Source organism: Parasteatoda tepidariorum, chromosome 3, assembly GCF_982258835.1.
Source record: "Parasteatoda tepidariorum strain Cologne lab strain chromosome 3, Ptep-v5.0, whole genome shotgun sequence".
Classification (NCBI taxonomy): Eukaryota; Metazoa; Arthropoda; class Arachnida; order Araneae; family Theridiidae; genus Parasteatoda; species Parasteatoda tepidariorum.
This window is the reverse complement of record NC_141757.1, coordinates 47,690,179-47,710,175: the sequence shown is the minus strand read 5'-3', so window position 1 is coordinate 47,710,175 and position 19,997 is coordinate 47,690,179. Positions and strand designations below refer to the sequence as shown.

The 19,997-nt window shown below is 26.9% G+C and overlaps 1 protein-coding gene across 2 annotated transcripts in view; it reads right to left on the bottom strand.

The window, feature by feature from the left end:
• Positions 1-6,537: 6,537 nt before the first annotated feature.
• The window catches only part of LOC107447099 (structural maintenance of chromosomes protein 5), a 63,075-nt gene continuing 49,615 nt past the window's right edge, over positions 6,538-19,997 (bottom strand). For both annotated transcript variants that reach the window (XM_087159274.1, XM_087159275.1), the window contains 5 exons: positions 14,761-14,862; positions 12,800-13,027; positions 11,519-11,698; positions 10,421-10,516; positions 6,538-6,785 (listed from right to left, as the gene is read on the bottom strand). In XM_087159274.1, coding sequence (XP_087015400.1) covers positions 6,666-6,785; positions 10,421-10,516; positions 11,519-11,698; positions 12,800-13,027; positions 14,761-14,862 — 726 coding nt within the window. In that variant the 3' untranslated portion in view covers positions 6,538-6,665. The remainder of the gene's footprint in view (positions 6,786-10,420; positions 10,517-11,518; positions 11,699-12,799; positions 13,028-14,760; positions 14,863-19,997) is intronic.

The following is a 19,997-nucleotide window of genomic DNA, read 5'->3' as shown; positions in this document are numbered from 1 at the left end:
TCTTTATAAATATGCCTTTAAGCTCCCTTTAGTGTTTAAGTAATGATTAATAATTTTCCAAATTACACGTGCATGAATAGTTATTTGAATTATTAATATCGAAATCTGCTAAATCATTTCTTTTCATCCGCAAATAACTATCTACGCTGTTAGTGAATTGCAATAAATCAAATGCTCTTCTTTTGTAAGCAGAAATATAAAATAACTCATAATTTATGCAAATAATTAAGCATTGCTGCCTTCATGAATGTCTCTTTTTTTAAAGAGAACAATCATATTTTGCGTTACACGTAAAGGGAAACCACGAAAAATAATTCCAGCTAAATGCTCAGTAATTGCCATGAATTTTTCATAATGAAATATTTTTTCTTTTTTTTTTAGTATTCTTGACGGACAGCCAATCTTCCTTGAGAATATTATGGAATGCTTATTTTTGTAATTTTTATCTCAACCCAGAAATCAAAGTAGATCGCACTTTAAGTATCGGAGTAAAACTATATTCATAAAAATAATTTATTTTAATCCAGATTATTTTGAAATTAAAATGTTCAGATTTTGAGTTACTTCTTCTTCTCATTGGCACGACAGCCCAGGATGGGCCTTGGCCTTCTCAACAAGCCTATGCCAAGACATTCTTCCCTTAGCCAAGGTTAGCCTTGATAAAAGCTTAGGCCTAACACACAAAAGAAAAACCACGAAGATTTTTTTTTAGATTGTTTTTACCAGTATTAGGATTCCAGTTAAATGCTCATTATCTCAAAGGAATTATTTTTGTTATAATTATCTTTTTAAGGTTTTTTAGATTGCTAAACGGTAGATTCGATTCAGCTGAATGTTCATTATCGGAATGAAATTATTTTTTTATAATCAATAATTTTTTTATTATCCTTGACAGACATCATATCATCTTATTAAATGTTGTGAGACACTTCGTCTTATATTTTTAACAGAACCAAGAAATCAAAATAACTTGCAATTTAAGTATCAGAGTAAAATCATATTTACAAAAACTATTGTAGTAACCCATTTTCCTCGGGCCGGGCAAGGTTGACTCAGCCTTTCATCCCTTCAGTGGGTCGGTAAATGAGTACCAAGCATGCTTGGGAACTAAACACTGGGGGTTTCGCGTTCGGCTAACCACCTAACCGGAACAACTGCTTCTGCACCCCAGAGCCCAAGGTCAAGAAAACTGAGATGGGCACAGTAGGCCTTGGCCCTCTATGGGCTGTCGCGCCACTGAGTTTAGTTTAGCAACCCATTTTATGTAAAATTAAATTAAAACAAATCTAATTTTGTGATGCAAGCAAAAGAAAACCACAAAAATGTTTTTCAGATTTCTTGACGGTAATAGCATTCCACCTAAATGTTCATTATGGCAATAAAAAATATTTTCTATTAATCAATCATTTTTTTTATCATCCTTGATATATAGCCTGTCCTCTTTGCGAACGTTGTTAAACGCTCTTTGTATTTTCGTACACAACTCAGATATCAAAGTTACTAGTAATTTAAATATAGGAGTAAAGAAAATAATTAGAAAATACATTGCACACAAATGAAAACAGTGAAAACGTTTTAATACCAGTCTAACTGAATGCTAACAGACGATAATGAGACTCTATCAAAGCGATTATTAACATTTTCTAATTTATTTTACTTTATGTAGTGATTGGCTCACCGCTAGAGGGCGAGTTAATCACTAACCCAATTAAAGATTTGAGAAGAGAGAGAATGAAGAGGAGCCGGCGCGTAGGCCGGTCTTTCCTCGATAAGAGAATATTTCTGTAAGTCTATTTTGGCCGCTGAGGGCCCTTATAATATATTAATTTTGGGTAATGTTTAAAATATATTGAAATGTTGATAAATTTATTAGTTGGTTATTAATCTGTTTTATTAATAAGAATTTCCAGTCAAGCATTGTTTTACTTAGTTTTGATGGAAATTGTAAAATTTGTGGCATTCTTTTTACATATGTTTACATTTCATTAATTATATATATTATTTTGATTTTATAAGCAAGTTATAAATTTTAATAGTTTAATGCTATGTTATGTTAAGTAATTGAGTGCATTATCTGCTTATTGGAAATGTTTTATTACTTGAAGTAACTACATATTATTTGCATTATTTGAAATATTCATTAATATTAGTTTTATATATTAATTTTATTTTAATAATTGGAAAACTTGTTTTAAAATTTTATAATTTTTGTGTTAATATTTGATAATTGTTGTTTTCATGTGATTAATTATAAGCTTACTTTTATATATTTTACAAGCTATTTTATAGAAATATCCAGTGTTCATTTTGATATTGTATATCAAATTGAAAGTATAAATTAATATTTCAATCTTGGTTGGGGGGTGTAGTGATTGGCTCACCGCTAGAGGGCGAGTTAATCACTAACCCAATTAAAGATTTGAGAAGAGAGAGAATGAAGAGGAGCCGGCGCGTAGGCCGGTCTTTCCTCGATAAGAGAATATTTCTGTAAGTCTATTTTGGCCGCTGAGGGCCCTTATAATATACTCATAATTGTTTTGTTTTGTCGTTTTAAATATTAATAAATATTATTTTGTTGCTGTTAAATTGGATATATTTCTAAAGCAATAGTGCACATGACACTTTATATGAAATTTAATGTATAGGGCAGCTTAGATTGCTTACAAAAAGGTTCTATATTTTACTTATTAATTATTTTTTATAAGTACTTAAATAATGTTTTCTTTATGCCAAGCATTTAATCTTTAGAATGATATAAAGAATTAATTTTTAAGGATATATTAGTGTTTAATTTTTAAAATTTTATGAAGTGATTTTCAAGAAAAATCGGAAACATCTTTAAAACTTGGAATTTTAGATTTTTCTGGCATAAAAACAAAGAATGTTACTAATTAAATTTAATCTCTCACTATCTCTTCCATGTGCAGTATTCCCCTTGTCCACACTATTCTTTTCTTTTAGAATGCTTCAATCTCCTCATAGAGTATCATTCTAGGCAAAAGGCAGAATATATTAATGAAAGAAACAATATCAGGGTTGACACTCTAATCTGAAGAAGAAAAAAAAAATTCCCTGTGTTTTACCTATAGATATTATACACAATATATTAAAAGGAAACACACTATCAATGTGCTTTCGTGTGAGCTACATTGTACTAACTATACTAATTACCTGAGAAACTTAAAAAAAAAGGTACAGCTGAACATATTTAAAACAAATAATGCTGGAGTAAATTAAATAGTTTAGTATAGCTGAAATATCATCCTCAAATATATCATAGCTTTAAATGGTCACCATTTTTTAAAAGACGAAAATAAGAAACAAAATTCCTGGTATTTTCTCTGTTTGTAAAGAAAAACTACAAATTCCTTGTAATTTTAGGTGAATTTTAAATTCCTTGTATTTTCCAGGTTTTCCCTGTGAAGTGGCAACCCTGAATATATTAATGAATGCTTTCTTCCCCTTTCCTGTAGCCCCCCCACATTAGTTTTCGTCCCTCTAAAATGCTTGCCTTTCGATGCATGGTCTAATTTGAAGTCATAAAATAACGACATTTTGTTTTAAAAAATTAAATGAAAAATTGTTACTATCAACCTTAGAAATGCTAAAAAATTAAGGACTTTTAAAAACCTTGAACCATAATTAAGTACTTTTAAGTATCGTGGGAGTCCTGCATTAACATGTAAAATGACTTAACTTAAAATAATATAAAATTTTTTATACTTCGCAATTCTTAATCTTTTTCACAAGTTCTTTCACTTCATGCACACAAATATTTTTTCAATTACGATTGCTTTGAAATAATAAATCATGTAATAATATAAAACCATAACAGTAAGTAGTAAATGCATTATTTTAACAGTAAGCAAGATTATAAATGGGATTAGGCTAGTTGTTTCAATTTTTTGTAAAAATAATTTGTTGTTGAAAAAAAAAAAAAAAAAATGAAATAGAAATCAAACAGTTTTTGAAACGCTTAAGAGAATATTTTCTCTGGCTAGCTTCTTTGGAATATTTCTGCAAATGCTTTTATTTTGGTTACAAAAATATTAATTGTCTAAGTTAAATGAATACCTACATCAAATAAACGGATTAAAACACTTTTGAAACGGAAAAATTTAGATTTTGTAATATTACTTGTGCCCCTCTAAAAAAAAAAATGAAGTCTTCAATGTACCGCTGTTCTTCATCTAATATAAATAAGTAACCTGAAGCAAAGCCCATTGATCAAGGAAAAGAAAACAGCTGACTATTTTTTAAAGGGGCATAGCAAAAGTCAAAACACAACAAAGATGTCAGTAAGATATCAAAGATACATAGAATTTGTAACTTTAACAAAACTATTTTCTTTAGGAAAAAAGAAAAATATGTCCAGGTGAAATACCAATAAAAGTTAAAGGTGAACTATTTTTTTGGAAATAGTTTACAAATATTATACTTGATTATAGCTATTTCAATATACATTTTTTTTTCCAATTTCAAAACTATTTTAGAATCTTTTGACCTGAACGATTTTCTTTCCTCTCCACAGCTATTCAAATCATATATCATAGCTGATTCTAAGAAATCACAGCTGATTCTAAGAAAAAGTCTTAAATAAGACAGAAATTGTTAAAAAGTATGAATTCTAAATAGCTTTTTGACAATTTTAAAACCACAGGCGAAAAATTTTTAGAAGTGGAAACAATATCAATTGAAGTTAAAAGAACTTTTTTTTTTAGAAATAGTACACAAATATTATACTTCATTACAGCTAAATATAAATTTTTTTCCGATTTCAAATCTTTTTAAGAATATTTTGACTTTTGTCATATATCACAGCTGATTCTATGAAAACAGATAATTCATTTTCCGAATACTCAAATAGTCAATCACTCAATGACTTTTCAGCAGTTAAAATGAGCTGTGGCCTCTCTTTTTTTGTTGTTGTTACCCTTAGCGGAAATCGCAATCCTCAAAGATGTTTTAAGAAAAAGAAGTTAGTGGTTAAAAAATACATTAACTTTTGAAAAATTCCAGCAAAAGTAAAGTAATGAAAATCTTTTCAACATTTTCATTACAAATACTTGATCTTTTTTCCCACAAAAAAGTAATGAAAAAAACAAGTAACAGAATTAAATATAAAAAGTTAATGAAAATAAAATATTGCCATGTACACGCAAACAATATTAAAAATTCACAAAAATTCTTATCACATTCAATTTTAGTTTAAAGAAATTCAGGATGATTCTAAACTCATGAAAAAAATTGGAGGGAAGGTAGGGCACATCATAAGGATTAAGAATTAAAGATCCATAAAAATTAGAAACCCATGACAGAAAATGTCATAGCCCTAAAGGTGCTTCCCTAATATGAACTGTTTCTAGGAGTGCTTTTGAACAGGTATTTTTATTTATTTACACAATCTTAATTTTAGTTTTTTCTTTTTTTTTTAATAATTCTTGTCAAAAATTGCAAATAAAATTGTTCAGAATTAGCTATTTTATTGTAATTTAATGATTTGGCGACTAAGAAGTTTGCTAAATCATTAAATTACAATAAAACAGCTTTGTCCGAGCCTATTTGAATACAATAATTAATAGAAAACATAATATTAACATGAAACTAAGACAATTTAGATAAATGAAAGCCTGTTCAAAGGCTCACATAGAAACAATTTATAATAGGGAAGAATCTCTAGCAGCGTTGATTGACATTTATAATCCTGGGTGCCTGTGCAATTCTTAGTTATGATGTGTCCTTCTTCACCTCCAAGAATTTAGAATCATCCTGTATTTTAGCATAATTAAAATTTTATAGAAATATTGTTCATTGTACAAAGATAAAGACATACCTAAAATATCAAGATATTCATTGCATTTGATTATAACAAGAAAAAAAATAGTTTTAAGAAAATTATATTCAAAATACGACAAAAACATCTTGACATTTAAGACATCTATTGGTAACTTACATTTGAGAAATATAACTTTGATTAATATTTTGAAATGATTAATTTGTTATGAACTAAGAGTTCATCAGGGGGAGGGGGAGTGTTGATAATATTTCTCAATGTAAATAATAATTTCTAAAACTAAACAGATTGCGCTCTGCGCAGTAATGTGAAATCATATCATTCATTGTAATCAGTTTCTTCCATGCCACTGTATCATGAACATCATCCATGTTTTGTTATTATATATATTTTGTTAAAGGCGTAAGGCGTTTGTAATGATTTAACCCCGAGATCATATCATAATATTTAACAACATCCATATTTAAAATAAATAAATAATTGAAAGATTTATGTAATATATAAATGACTTTTGAAATTTAAAAAAAAACTTCTGATGTTCAAAAATATAATTTTGAAAACATTAACATAGATACATAAAAATTTGTGCAATAAATTTAGACTACATTTTAAACCACAAACTTTAATTTTTACATTGATATTTATGATTAAAAATAATGGAAACTTTCTTACCTCTGTTAAATAAAATTAGAAACAAAAACCTTTAAATTTATAAATTATGATAATGCAGACAAGAAAAGAGCTTTTCATACAAGATTATTTTTTATTTTAATTTTGAGATATTGTAACAAAACAAGGGGGAAAAATACAAATAAACAATTTTGATTTTAAAACCAACTGTACATGTATAAAGAAATGTTTCTCATTTCTATCAGGTATCTAACAGTTCAATATGTTGTTGGACACTCATATCTACTTCTAAAAAGGTTGAGTTAAAAATGATGTGAACAGTAACATCTTCATGCTCAAGCATATCCAGACCTGTCAATAACTAAAAAAAAAAAAAAAAAAAAAAAGAAGAAAAAAATACTATTTATAGTATCTAAGTAGCATTATATAGTATCTAAGTAACATTGTAATAGATAAACGAAACATTTTTAATGTATTACTTATTAGAATCAAGATGCCTTAAACTAAAAATAAGAACACATATTAATTCTTTCACAGATACAGACACGCCACACAGTTTTGAAATAAAAGCTGAACTTTGTGCGATAACATAAAACTTCAGAAACATGTTTGCTAAAAAATTTAATAAAAAAATTGCAAATTGCTCTAAATGAAATTCAATAATTAAAATACTTATAATAAATAAAACATAAAAAATTTAACTCTCAATTCTCTTATTTAACACTCATTTGGAATCATTTCATAATAGGTGCCAAATTAATTATTTAATAACATTTTGTTTTATTATTTAATAATCAGATCTTCATGTTTATAATTAAAGTGTTTCACTAATTTTAATAATTTGGAAATGTTTAAAAAAATAATTTATGAACAACCGCTTAGTTTTTCATTCAAAAAGTTTTATGAGAGACAAAATTTAAATTAGATCAAATTCATTTTGAATAAACTTTACTAAGAGAACAATTCATATTTTTGAAACAATTAAACTCCATCACATATGATTTGATTTCATCTTATAAAAATAATAAATAAGTAAGTATATGATCACAATGGTCCCTTATAAAATTTCACTGTAATAAAATTTATTTAATCAGGTTTTTCTACACAATATCATTCAAGCATCTAAAATATTCTGCAACATTAAATTGGGTAGAAATGATCAAAAACTTACTAACAATTTATGGATTGTACAACATATCAAATTTTTACAACTTGAGAATTGATAATTAAAATTTTTGATCGAAATCAGGCAGAATTCAGTGAATTTGCAGAAAACAGCATGCTTATAGATGAGAATTTTTGGCTAATAATCTGGGAATTTTAAATGGAATAAAAACTTTATTTTATTTTCTTGCTATTTTGGTATTTTTATAAAACTATTTTCCTTAAAATGGCACTATTCTCATTAGCAAGTTAGAGGAAAAATGAAATTAGCAGGTAAAACAAGAATGCCCTTAGTCCAAATAAAAACCCTATTTTCCTAACTCTGCAAAAATACAACTTTTTAGTTTCAACTATATTTATTTATTAAGTTTTAACCATAAACATTAATATTGAAATTTAATTACATAGTTTTCTTCATATGTTAACTATTAATATAACTGATTTTTTTTTTATCCAATATATGCTCTCATTCTCATTAGTAAAATTATAGCTTGTTATTATAAATGTGTGGGTGTGATTTAGTAATTGCGTTGTTGAAAAAGATAATGAGATGATGTTAGAATTCACACAAACACTACGCAACGGCAATTCTTTATCATAACATTATTTCTGTTTGAGGTTCATTCTAGACATTAGATTACTTTCAAAAGGAAAGAGTGGTTAAGTTGTCTGCTTAAATGAATTTCTAATCTCCAAAATGTTTAAACTAAAATTTTCTATACCTTTCCACTACGAGACAAGTGACAAACAATGACTTGACAAATTACAGTTTTACTTAATTTCTATCTGATAGTGTTCATCATTTTACAAAAAAGCCTTTCAGTGATTTAAATCAACAATTTGAATTGTATTTTTCTTTATATTGGGGTTGGGCTTCAAATTGTTATTTCAAGGAATTTTTGTAATATGATACAGAATTGTTTTCATTGCTTGTGATAATATTACATGTAATAAACTCTTGAATGAAACTAATCTTACTCTGAAAAAATAAACAAATGTGTCTACAATATAAATTGCACAGAAGAAGTCAGCAGATATGCTGGTATTTGTGGCTGCCTCTCTATTACATCAATCTAAATCCAAAACTCTTTAGCAAAAAAAAAAAAAACTATTAATATGAAAGAATTTCTAATTATTACATAAACTAAGAAAGTTCCTATTTGTAAAAGCATTCATTACTCTTGTAAAGGTTCAGTTATTTTGCTGATGGGTGTTGAAGTAGAAAGAAAACTAGATTTAAATTTGATAATTTGAAAGACTGGATGAAATAAGTAACTATACAGCTTGAAAGAAAAAATTTTGGAAGTGTAGTTAGAAGTATTCACATTTTATTTCAGCAAAAAAAAAAAAAAAAAAAAAAAAAAAAAAAAAAAAACATAAATAAGTAAATAAATAATAATAAATAAATAAATAATAAAAAAATTATGCCCAAACCATTATAACAAGTGGGTTTGTATGATTTCATCTTTTAACTTGGCAAGCTTTAATTTATTCATATCTCCTACTTGAAAAAAAAACTCCCTAAACTATTAAAGATGTGTTATTTAGAAATCTCCCTAAAGACTATTTATTGGGTGGCATGTCTTGAATGAATACTGATAACATTCGATCATTTTGAGAGTTACAGAGTTCTTGCAAAGAAAGATTTTCGAATTGGTGAAAACAAACATATTGAGTCCAATGTGTGAAACCATTTACTTCCTTCAGTCTTCTTTCTATAGCAAGTCACATTTTGTTATTTTAAAAGCTTTATCTCCATTTCATAAAATTCTATGCTATAAATCATTAGTTAATAGAATCTTTGGTTAATGGGCACATTTTGATACAAATACTGCATAAGAAATTATTGAACATTCTGTAAATTAAAAAATTATCAAATTAGATTCAGCACGAAATTTTGAATTCTTGAGTTGAAATCTTAAATAATGAGATTAAATATATTATAGTTAGTTTTCATACAAAACCCATACTTGGCTTACATACTTATTTGAAATAGCAAAAATTTGAAGAATTATTCCAATTAATTTCAATTTTCATGGTAATATCAAACTTTTATTTGTAAGATATTTTGACTTTTAAAATACAGATAGATATCTTAATTCTTTTGACGGTATACCTGTTTTTAAATATATTCACTTTGTTGTCCATAAAATTGTAGGCTGTTATTCTGAACATTTACGTCCAATTAAATCAAGTATTTTAATCAAGTTATTTTGATAAGAGTAAATCTGATATTGTTGCACAATACATAAATTAAAAAAATGATAAATTTTTTTTCACAATTGCTTAAAGTTTAAATTAATCTGGCAAAATAGTTTTCTTAATCAGGCTATCAGTGATTTAAATCAAATTGAAACTGGAATCAAGACATTGTTTTTTTTTTTAAACCAAAGCTACAATAGTAACTTTAAATGATAATCGAAACACACTATTTTTTCAGTTTAAGATAAAGCTTAGCAGTGAGAAAGAAACACAAATTATTCAAAACAATTTATATGAAAAGGATAAAAGATTAATCAATAACAGCATTTTTTCATTAAAAAAAGTGTACTTATAAACTTTAAAAATAACACCTATAGTTTTACTTAAATAAAAAAAATTCATCATTATTACAAAGCAATGTATAAAATTTTAAAAATGATAAACTATTAAATACAAATCAAACGTTGAATGCAATATTTGAGTGCAGAATGTATAAGATACAAATTTGAATAAATAACCTGGAGAAAATTTTAAAAAAATTATGTTTAAAATTTAACTATAAATAAATGAAGCACTAACTTAGATTAATATTTTTAAGAGATACAAAAGTTGAGTTAGAAATATTAATACCTTAGGAGTAAGCAGAAAATATTGAGAGCAGGATCCACTTTTTGCACTATCTGAAATTAAATTGTACATACTTCTTTCATTTTGAGCATCCATCCCCTGAAAAAAAAAAAAAAAGAATTTATTACACGATTAAAAGCTAATTCATTTTCAAAAATGTACAAAAAATTAAAAGAATATGTTACTGAAATCATAGCTGTCTCCCATTATCATTAACAAGGTTCCTTTCTATAAATAAAATTATTCTTTCCATTAGTTAAACCTATTCCTTTGCATATGCACTAGTTTTCCATATTTCAAAAACACATAGAGCAGACACAATGTAATAAATAATATTGAGCACAAACAATATTATTACTAAATAGATTAATCTGTAAAAGTTGGTCTGACTGTTGATGCATGGCTGGGGTAAAAAAAAAGTTTAACCCATCCTTTAGGTTTAAAAGGATTTGCAGAGTTAAATTAAAAGATTAGGAAGCACTATAGGGTGTACTAAAAATGACTGAGATTTAAAAAGCCGATTTTAAAACAGAAGAAGTATCATGGTTTGCAGCCCTCACTTCAAGAAACTGGAAAAAGCTTAAGAATTTATCATGACTAAATTTTGAAGTTAACAATAAAGTTCCCAAACAAATGGTATTAATAACTTAGAGAAATTATTAAAAATATTTTTACAAAACAACTATTATTTACAGCAACAATGTGGTACAACCTGAAACCAAAAAATTAACAAGGGTGCAAATATTTCAGTTAGAACACTTAACATAGCAGCAGAAAACATTGTTTACAGTTTTTTTCAGTCAATAGATCAATCAGTTAAAGGGTTTTGTTATTTGGACTTTGTTTCTTAGGCAGGATGCAGTTTACCCTACACTTCTATGCCCAGGGATTTATTTGGTATGGGTTTAATTGATTTTACAAATTGTTGATACTTTTTGGAACACCTGATAAGCATAAATCAAAATCTTGCTGGCAATTGTAGAATCACTAGATTTCTCTCATGATTCTGCAATTGCCAATAGTTGTTTAAAAAGGAACAAGATGGAATTAAATGTCAAAAAGGAATTCTGTTTTAAAAGAACGAGATCTTTTAAGTAATACCTGATTAATTTCATCAATACATCTAAAAGGCACTTCTGTGAGTTCTTGCAAAGAAAGAATGAAGATAATAGCAGCAACACTGCACTCTCCACCACTATGATGAGTGCTGGACAATTCCATAAATGGCTCATTGTCTCGGTATTTCAGTGTTATTTGAAGACCATACTTGGGAAAATCATCCTGTAAACAATTTAAAAGAAAACATTTAAACAAACCTGAAGAAATTTGCTTTTTTTAAAATAACAATAATAACCAAATAGTTTTGACCAATAAGCTTTTAGAATTAAGTTTATAAAATAAATCATAATAGTTAATTTTACACGAAATCTTTATGTAAGAAGCACCAGAAGGGTTTCGGAAAAATAAAAAAGCATGATAAAAAATATTTTTGTGTTTTAAATCATAGTTGAAGAGTCATTCAAAACGTTATTAAATATATTAGAAAAACTGAATTTAATGGAGAGCATTTTGTACACAATTACTATTTTTGTAAAAATATAATTCTATTTTATGTAGATGATAGATTGTAATTTTTGCTAAGAATGAACACACTCAAAAACAGATAATAAATTAATTAAACTCTAAATTTGATATTTTAGATGTATGTGAAGATAAATAATATTTGAGTTTTACTTTTCCAGCAAAAAGGTGCACACTTTAAAATTGATAATGGAAATATTTCATAGGCATAGAGTGGTCTAGCCTAGTAGTAATAATCCTATTAACAACATGTTTTATATTTTTACATAAAGTTTTAAAGCAATTAACAATTTCTTAATTCCAGCAAACTTAACATAAGAAATTGAGATAAACAGACCAAATTGATAACTATACAAAACATAATATCCCCCTTAATAATTATTTAAATAATAATTTTTGTTTGCACTTTTTGAAAAATCTGCATTGCCAATACCTTACCTGAATCTTAATCAATTGATAAATTTAGAGTTATATGCAGAACCAAGTTACATGAAAATAAAGAATTATCAAATCAGGTGAGTGGTTGAGGATTTTTTTCTCACATTAATCAGATTTAATGAAAGGTAGAAACATTGCTCAGTTCATTACTAGTTGATTCACTACTTCCAAATTAGAGTAGCGTTAACACATCAAATGTAAATTTAATAAAGAATAAAGGATTTAAACAGATGATATTATCTAAATATAGAATTACCAACAATAAAATTTATAATACAAAATCATAATTAAAACATACGATATTCATTAGGAGCATAATTATTGAAAAAGGTAGGATAATAGAAAATACTTAGTATGAATTACCGAATCATTGCATGTATCTAAACTTATTTCGCCTGCACATTTGAGTTGTTTGTAATATTGACTGAACTTTCTATTAATATTTCTGATGTATTTTGATAAAGAAGGCAGCCATTCATTCCTCTTTTTATCTATATCTGCTTTCAGTTCCCTCAACTTGGTGTGAAATGTTTCAATATTTGTCTCTATTTCTGCAATTCTCTTTTTTCGTTGTGTGTATTCATGTAGAACCTAAATTTAGACAAAACTGAATAAATTTGCACATATTTGAATGATCTAAAAAGAGTTTTTCAAAATTCAACAAAATAAATCTTAAGTAAAAAGTATTAACAGATATAAAAAAGTTTTATGCATTATGTAATAACAGCAAATATATTTTACTTAAATATAATAGTCTAACTGAATGGAATTTTGTAGACAAAAATCAAGCCTAAAAATAATCGTTTTTACAAAGAAAATTTACAGGAATAGAAGTCACAAATTAAAGATACAGAAAAATTATGCATGGTGCATAGTCAAATCTCTCAGCAAAAAATAAGCACCTTTTAAATATTTTTTAAGCACTCAAAAAATATTTTTAGGTGAAATATATATTTACAAAATGCAAAATAATTTTCAAATACTTTACATGAACATGATAAAATAACTAGTTTCTGACCAAAGAACTCTTTTCTTGATTATATTAGCCATTATAAAATGATCAAGAGATTTTTCGGTTCGATATCAGAAGGTGGAAAATGAAGCCTGAAATTGAGAATATTTGCAAAATGCAGAGAGTGCAATAATCTCACTGAACCCTGTTCAGAAGACGCACATGCAAACTCACGAGTATTTCATCAAACATGTAAAATTATTAGCGCTTTCATACTGTATGGACCGACAGTATGCCAAAATGAATTATGAAAATATCGAACAGAACAATGTGAAAAGCACGCTTTTGCATGAAAATCAACAGGAAAATTTTAATTTTTGATTAAGCACTTTTTAAGAACACCCAATGAAAAAAAGCACCTTAACGGCTTTTAAAAAACTAAAATCAAAAATAAGCGCTTTTTAAAAATGCTATGCACCATGAAAAAGCAAATCATATATAAGTACTAAATTATGCATTTAAGACTTTAAACAAGAGTTTAAAGATAATTTTAAAATGCTTTTGTTGAAAATTTTCAAACATACAAAATTATTTTTTTAATATTTAGTTGTTATAGCGAATATTTGATTGACTTTACACAATTTAATATAAAATGAATGATATTATTTCACTCAATTACAAAAATAAAATTCCCTAACAGGACAATTTCAAAAAAATCTTGGTAGACAACAATTTTCAATAAGTAGTAGTTGTCATGTCTGTCATTGATTGTGACTATTACTATGAGAGGTAGTAGTAACATAATTCTTTTTCAATTAAAAAGAAATCTAAATTTGCAAGGTTTTCTGGATAAATTTCAAGAAAAATTTAAATTAATTTAAGGGTAGAAATTCTGAAAATTTAATGACTGGACCTCAAACCAGTGACTAAAAATATTATTAGTCTACACATATTCACACTGGTCCATTTATATGCCTTTATTAGATTTTTTGTTTAAATCAAGTTATTAAGTTATGAAAGTGTATTTAAATGAAACATAACACTAAGAATGTCATGTTTACATTTATGATGATAACACAGGCCAAAATAGTTAACTAAGAACCAAAACAGCATATCACTGGTTATATTGATTAACAGCCTGGGAGACTATTGACAATTATAGTGATGTCAGAGTCAAATTTTAGTAGTCCTAGACTAATGAACCAGCATTAATTATGAGCCCTAATATTTCTGCTAAACACTATTATTTATGTAATACCGCCAGTCACCACTGAAGCCAACTGGTTTCTTTATTTGTATTCTTAAATAAAATATTTAACTGTAAGTGTTAAAGAGACATAAGGAAAAGCTTACTTTAAAAAATTCTACTTACTGCTTCATTCTCTTCAGAAGTTATTTCCAGTTGTGCTTGAATACGGCTGATTTCTCTTTCAGTTTCTTCTTTAGTTTTACAGCCATAATTATTTAATAATTTCTAAAAATAAATAATCATTTTCTTAAAAATTATCTGAAAGAAACAACATAAATAATAGATTTCATAATGTCAACAAATTCTACTTGGTATAGAGAGCGACCCTGGTGGTCTGGGCAAAAGTGGCCATTATAAGTGAGTGTCCAAAAACACCATAAAATTAACTCATAACTAAGAAAATATCTGACCAATTTTAAACAATGCAATGCTTTAATAAAAATTTGGTAACTAACAGAAAAATTGGTAATAATGAAGATGTATGTGAAAGTAACAATTAACCCCTTCCTTCTCGCTCCCGTGAAAATGACGGGGTGAGGTTTTGCCCTCCATTTCTCGCTGGTCTGGGCAAAAGTAGCCGTTATAAGTGATTGCCCAAAAACACCATAAATATTAACTCATAACTAAAAAAATATCTGACCAATTTTAAACAATGCAATGCTATCATTTAATAAAAATTTGGTAACTAACATAAAAATTGGTAATGATGAAGATGTATGTGAAAGTAGCAATTAACCCCTTAGATCTCGCTCCCGTGAAAATGACGGGGTGAGGTTTTGTCCTCTATTTCTCGCTCCCGTGAAATTTCAGGGCTGGAGTGTTCAATAGTAACGTGTCAATAAGAATAAAACGAGTTCATTTCTTTGCCCGGAAAACACTTTATTTCTCATTTTACACACCAGAAGGCAGTACCAGGATACTTTTAAGGTAATTGTAGATAGTTTATTTTAAACTAGATGTCAGCACTAATCAAATACATGTATTTGGCAAAATAGGCACTTTTATGACTGTTTTCTTGAAGATTAACCAATCGTTAAGGGGTTAAAATAACACTTCAAAGTGAAAAATGCTTAAAAATAATTTACCGGTTTAGGGCAGCCATTCCCAATAAATAACGTACTTTAAGATAACTGCATAGACCACATGGACAAAGTAGGAAAATAACCACACAGTTGGACTTACATCTCACAAGAAGAGAGAATATAATTTTCAAACAAGAAAAGTATGACTGACTAATTTATTCAATCCTTTGAAAAGAAAATTATAGATTATGAATGTCCATATATTACAACCAGCTAGGTTTCAGAATTAGAATTTAGAGGGTCATGTCACTTTTCTTTCATTCACAGAGGATTAAAGGTGTTTTACATTTATTGTGTGGTAATATCAAAGAAAATAAAGGTTTAAATAATTTCTTTTGAAACTTTTAACTGGTTTTTCTAAATTTAATGACTTAACTTTCACAGCTTGGAATGAATGAACAGATCAGTGTAGACGTTCTAATGAACATTAAAATAACATTGCGTAGATGGATTAGCAAATGGGACTTTATGCAGCAGTTGTGATAAGGAAAGAATCATTTAATGGTGAGTTATGCTAATGATCATAAACTGTATTTTGTATTAATTAGAAGAAAAAAAGTAAATACTTTTTGAAACTAAGTTTAACTTTTGATGACTACTAAAGAATAATAGAGCTGGCTTGTGCAATCACTACATTGCCACAATCATAGTGTAGGTTACAAAACTGTAGAATCTTTTCCTTCATGACCTTTCGGCCTACAGTGGGTTGGTTCAAAAATTCTTTAATTAATGAATAATTTTTTTTAAAGTATAGGAATGATACAAGTACAAGACAAATATTGATTTTTTTTTAAAAAAAAGGTGATTTGGTACTTCACATAATATTCTTCTTCTAACTAGATAAAGATTGGTTTCATAAAAGCTTGATCAATTTTTTTAAAAGCTCTGTTATGACATGCTCTTTTCTTTCAATTTGTAAAGAAAATTTAGAGGTAATGTCTACATTAAAAAAAATAAAAAATATTTAATACAACGCTGTGTTTACAAAGAGACATTTCTTACTTTCAATAAAAAAGGATTATTAAATATACGTTGATAAGAACTATCAGTCGTAATCGACACACTATAGATAAAATATGGAGAGACACTCTAGAAAAGATATAAGAATCCAAAATGAAAAAATTTTCATACTCCTAAGTTTTTTTTCCCTTCCTTTTTCTTAAACTTATAAGCTGCAATCTCTATAAAGGTATTTTTATCAGATTTTTTGAATGAATGCTTAATTACCTCAAACTAAGCAAACACACTATTACTTAGTGTATTAGTTTTGCATAACAATCTTAATAAGACTCTACTTTTTCAGGGACTTTTCAGGGTTTAGTGACTTTTTTGTTACTTTTTTCTTTTTCTCAGTATTTTTTTACATGGTTCTTTATCACAATGTTAACTGTGTCTTACAAAATATTACAAACAGTTGAAGAACTTAGAGAGGAAAAGCAGGTCAGTGACATTTTAGTAAATTTGATTAAATAAATTTTTGACCAAAACTGCTTTATAAAGAAAAATTTTTCTTAATTTTTGTCAATAGATATATAACTATTTTTGAAAAGCTAAACTAAATACACATATATTTAGGCTTATATTCATGAAATAAAATTTAAGCAGCATCAATTTGGAACAAATTGGTATCACTTTTCAAATAGACTTGCTATCAGAGTGCATAGTCAAATTTTTCAACAAAAAATAAGCACCTTTTAAGCACTTTTCAAAATTATAATTCATTTAACTATTATTTAAAGATTGTCTCGAGTGTTTTTTTTAAATTTTTTTTGGTTTAAATAAAAGTTATTCAACAAAACATTAAAAGAATAATATTATTGATCATACGGAATTTATAAAGATATGTAGAAGAACGTACGGAATTTATAAAGATATGTAGAAGAACGTACAAAGATATGTAGATGAAGCAAACTAAGAAAACTTTAATAACTTCATATTACAAATTTTTCTACTTGGTCCAGTATTTCTTTAATGAAATGATTAAAAAAATTTGAATAATTTTGAAACGTAAATATAATGAGTATTGAATCTAAACAATATTGCCAAAAATAAATTATTATTATATCACTCATAATATTTAACAAATTGAATTTTTTATTTCAGTTGTTTTTAAATCAAATCACTAAGAAATGAGTTGTTAAAGATATTTGAAATGAAAAATCTGAATAACATGTTATTTTTTTGTTGCATTTAAAATAGTAAAATCCCCTCATTTAACACTTCTTTAAAATCTTGCTCCTAAACATTGATAAATTTAAAAAGCGAAATTAAAAGCACTGAAAATTATAAAAATAATAATACAATAACGAAAAGTCATAGGTAAAAAAAAAAATAATAATAATTAAGTTAAAAAAAAGTTTGAAAAATTTTATGCAATTAGTGCACAGCCCATCAGGTAAATATCTCAATTGATTCTAATCTTCATTAAAGTAGTTGAATAAAAGGGAGAGGGAAATTTTGTGGGTGATGAAGCTTTGTGACTCTTGCCTGTTCTGGGAACCCCCAAATGAAAATACATAATTACAATGGCACTTCACCAACAACGAAATTAACCAGAGAAATAAACTGACAAGAATTCTGTAATTATTTATAATTAAAAAATTCCTTTAAAAAGCGCTGATTTTGGTTAAAATGTTTTAACATTTTATTACATTCACGTAAACCTATTATAGGATAGAATAAAAGGACATTTATTAGTTTTAATACAAAAAGTATCTATAGCTGTTGCTGCTAATATTTTTAAATAGCAGTTTTATACAAAAAAGAAATTTTTTTATATCTATAAAAATATTTATATAATTGTCAGGCATTTTTTCAATCATGGTAAACCTCAAGATCATAATAAATTGCTCAACTCTGATTTTTTCTTTATAATTTATGTCATCAGCATAATTTCGGAACTAAACAATTACTTCCGATAATTATTATATGCAACTTTTTCATTTTTAGCTTTTTAACTTTGATTCTATAAGACAAGAGAATTCTTGCGAAAAGAACAAGAAAAAATTAACCTTAGAGAAGATTTTTGTTAAGCAATCTCAAATCAGCATTCTTATAAAATAGAAAAGCACGTAAACCTATTATGGTTAGCTCAATACTAACGGAACTCTGATCAGTCTCTACTAAAATATACTTTGCATGAGCACAACAATCTCTGGGGAGGGACGTAACAAAAAAATTTAACAATCTATCTCTGCGATTTGTTCATATGTAGACTTGATTTGAGAACTCTGACCTTGTCTGATTTTTACGAAAAGTTGCCGTAAGTTTTGCCAAATATTTAAGATATATGCTCAACATTTTGGTAATACATTTTGGTCAACGCAAAATAATAAACAGACCACCCTGAATAATTTGATCTAATGATTGGATTTTTACATTCCAGGACTCAATTTTAATGGTGCAAGTAATCTTAGTGCAGACGATATTTTAAGTTACGAAATCAGACACAAAAACGTACTTTCCCTTAAAGGTTAGAAATCCGAATCCGTTGGGGGGAAAAAGTATGCTAATTCAAAAAAAGTATGTTTTTGTGTCTGATTTCGTAACTTAAAATATAGTCTGCACTAATTAATCAGAATATTTGAAGTCAATCCCTTGAATATTTAAAATTGAGTCTTAGAACGTGAAGATCCGATCATTAAATTAAAATTTATTCAGGGAAGTCTGTTTTTTTATTTTGTGCAATGTACAATACATTTTAAACATTATTGATAAGCCCTTTGTTATTCAAATGTTAGAAGTAATAATCTTCGTTAAAATTAATAATCCAAAGAAAATTTTAATTGGAAAAAATTCTTTTTCACTTTTTAATTTTGTTTTATATTTATTCTAACTAGACAGAATATCTATAACTAGTAATTATAATAAACTAGTAATTATTTTGAACATTAGAACAAAAGTTACACTCCTTAACTCCTCCTTATAAGGTTTCTCCTTATTTCTCTTTCATCTAATTTAAATTTTCATGATAAAATAATAAAATATTGTAATATAAATTTAAAAAAATAAAAAATAAAGTAATATAGAATAGATAACTCCTAATACTCCTTCAAACTCCTAGTTTATTAATCTTTGATGCTAAGCGAGTGATTTTCTAGAGATGTTTGATGACTAATTCCTGTCAAGTACATTTACTTGTTTGACATATTTTACCAAACGTTCTTCCATTCCAAAAACACTCAAATATTGTCACTTACTTCTTCATCCACTGAGATATTGGGAATTAATAAATGAATGTTATCGAATTAAATAAGACTAAAATATGAACTTTCCTGA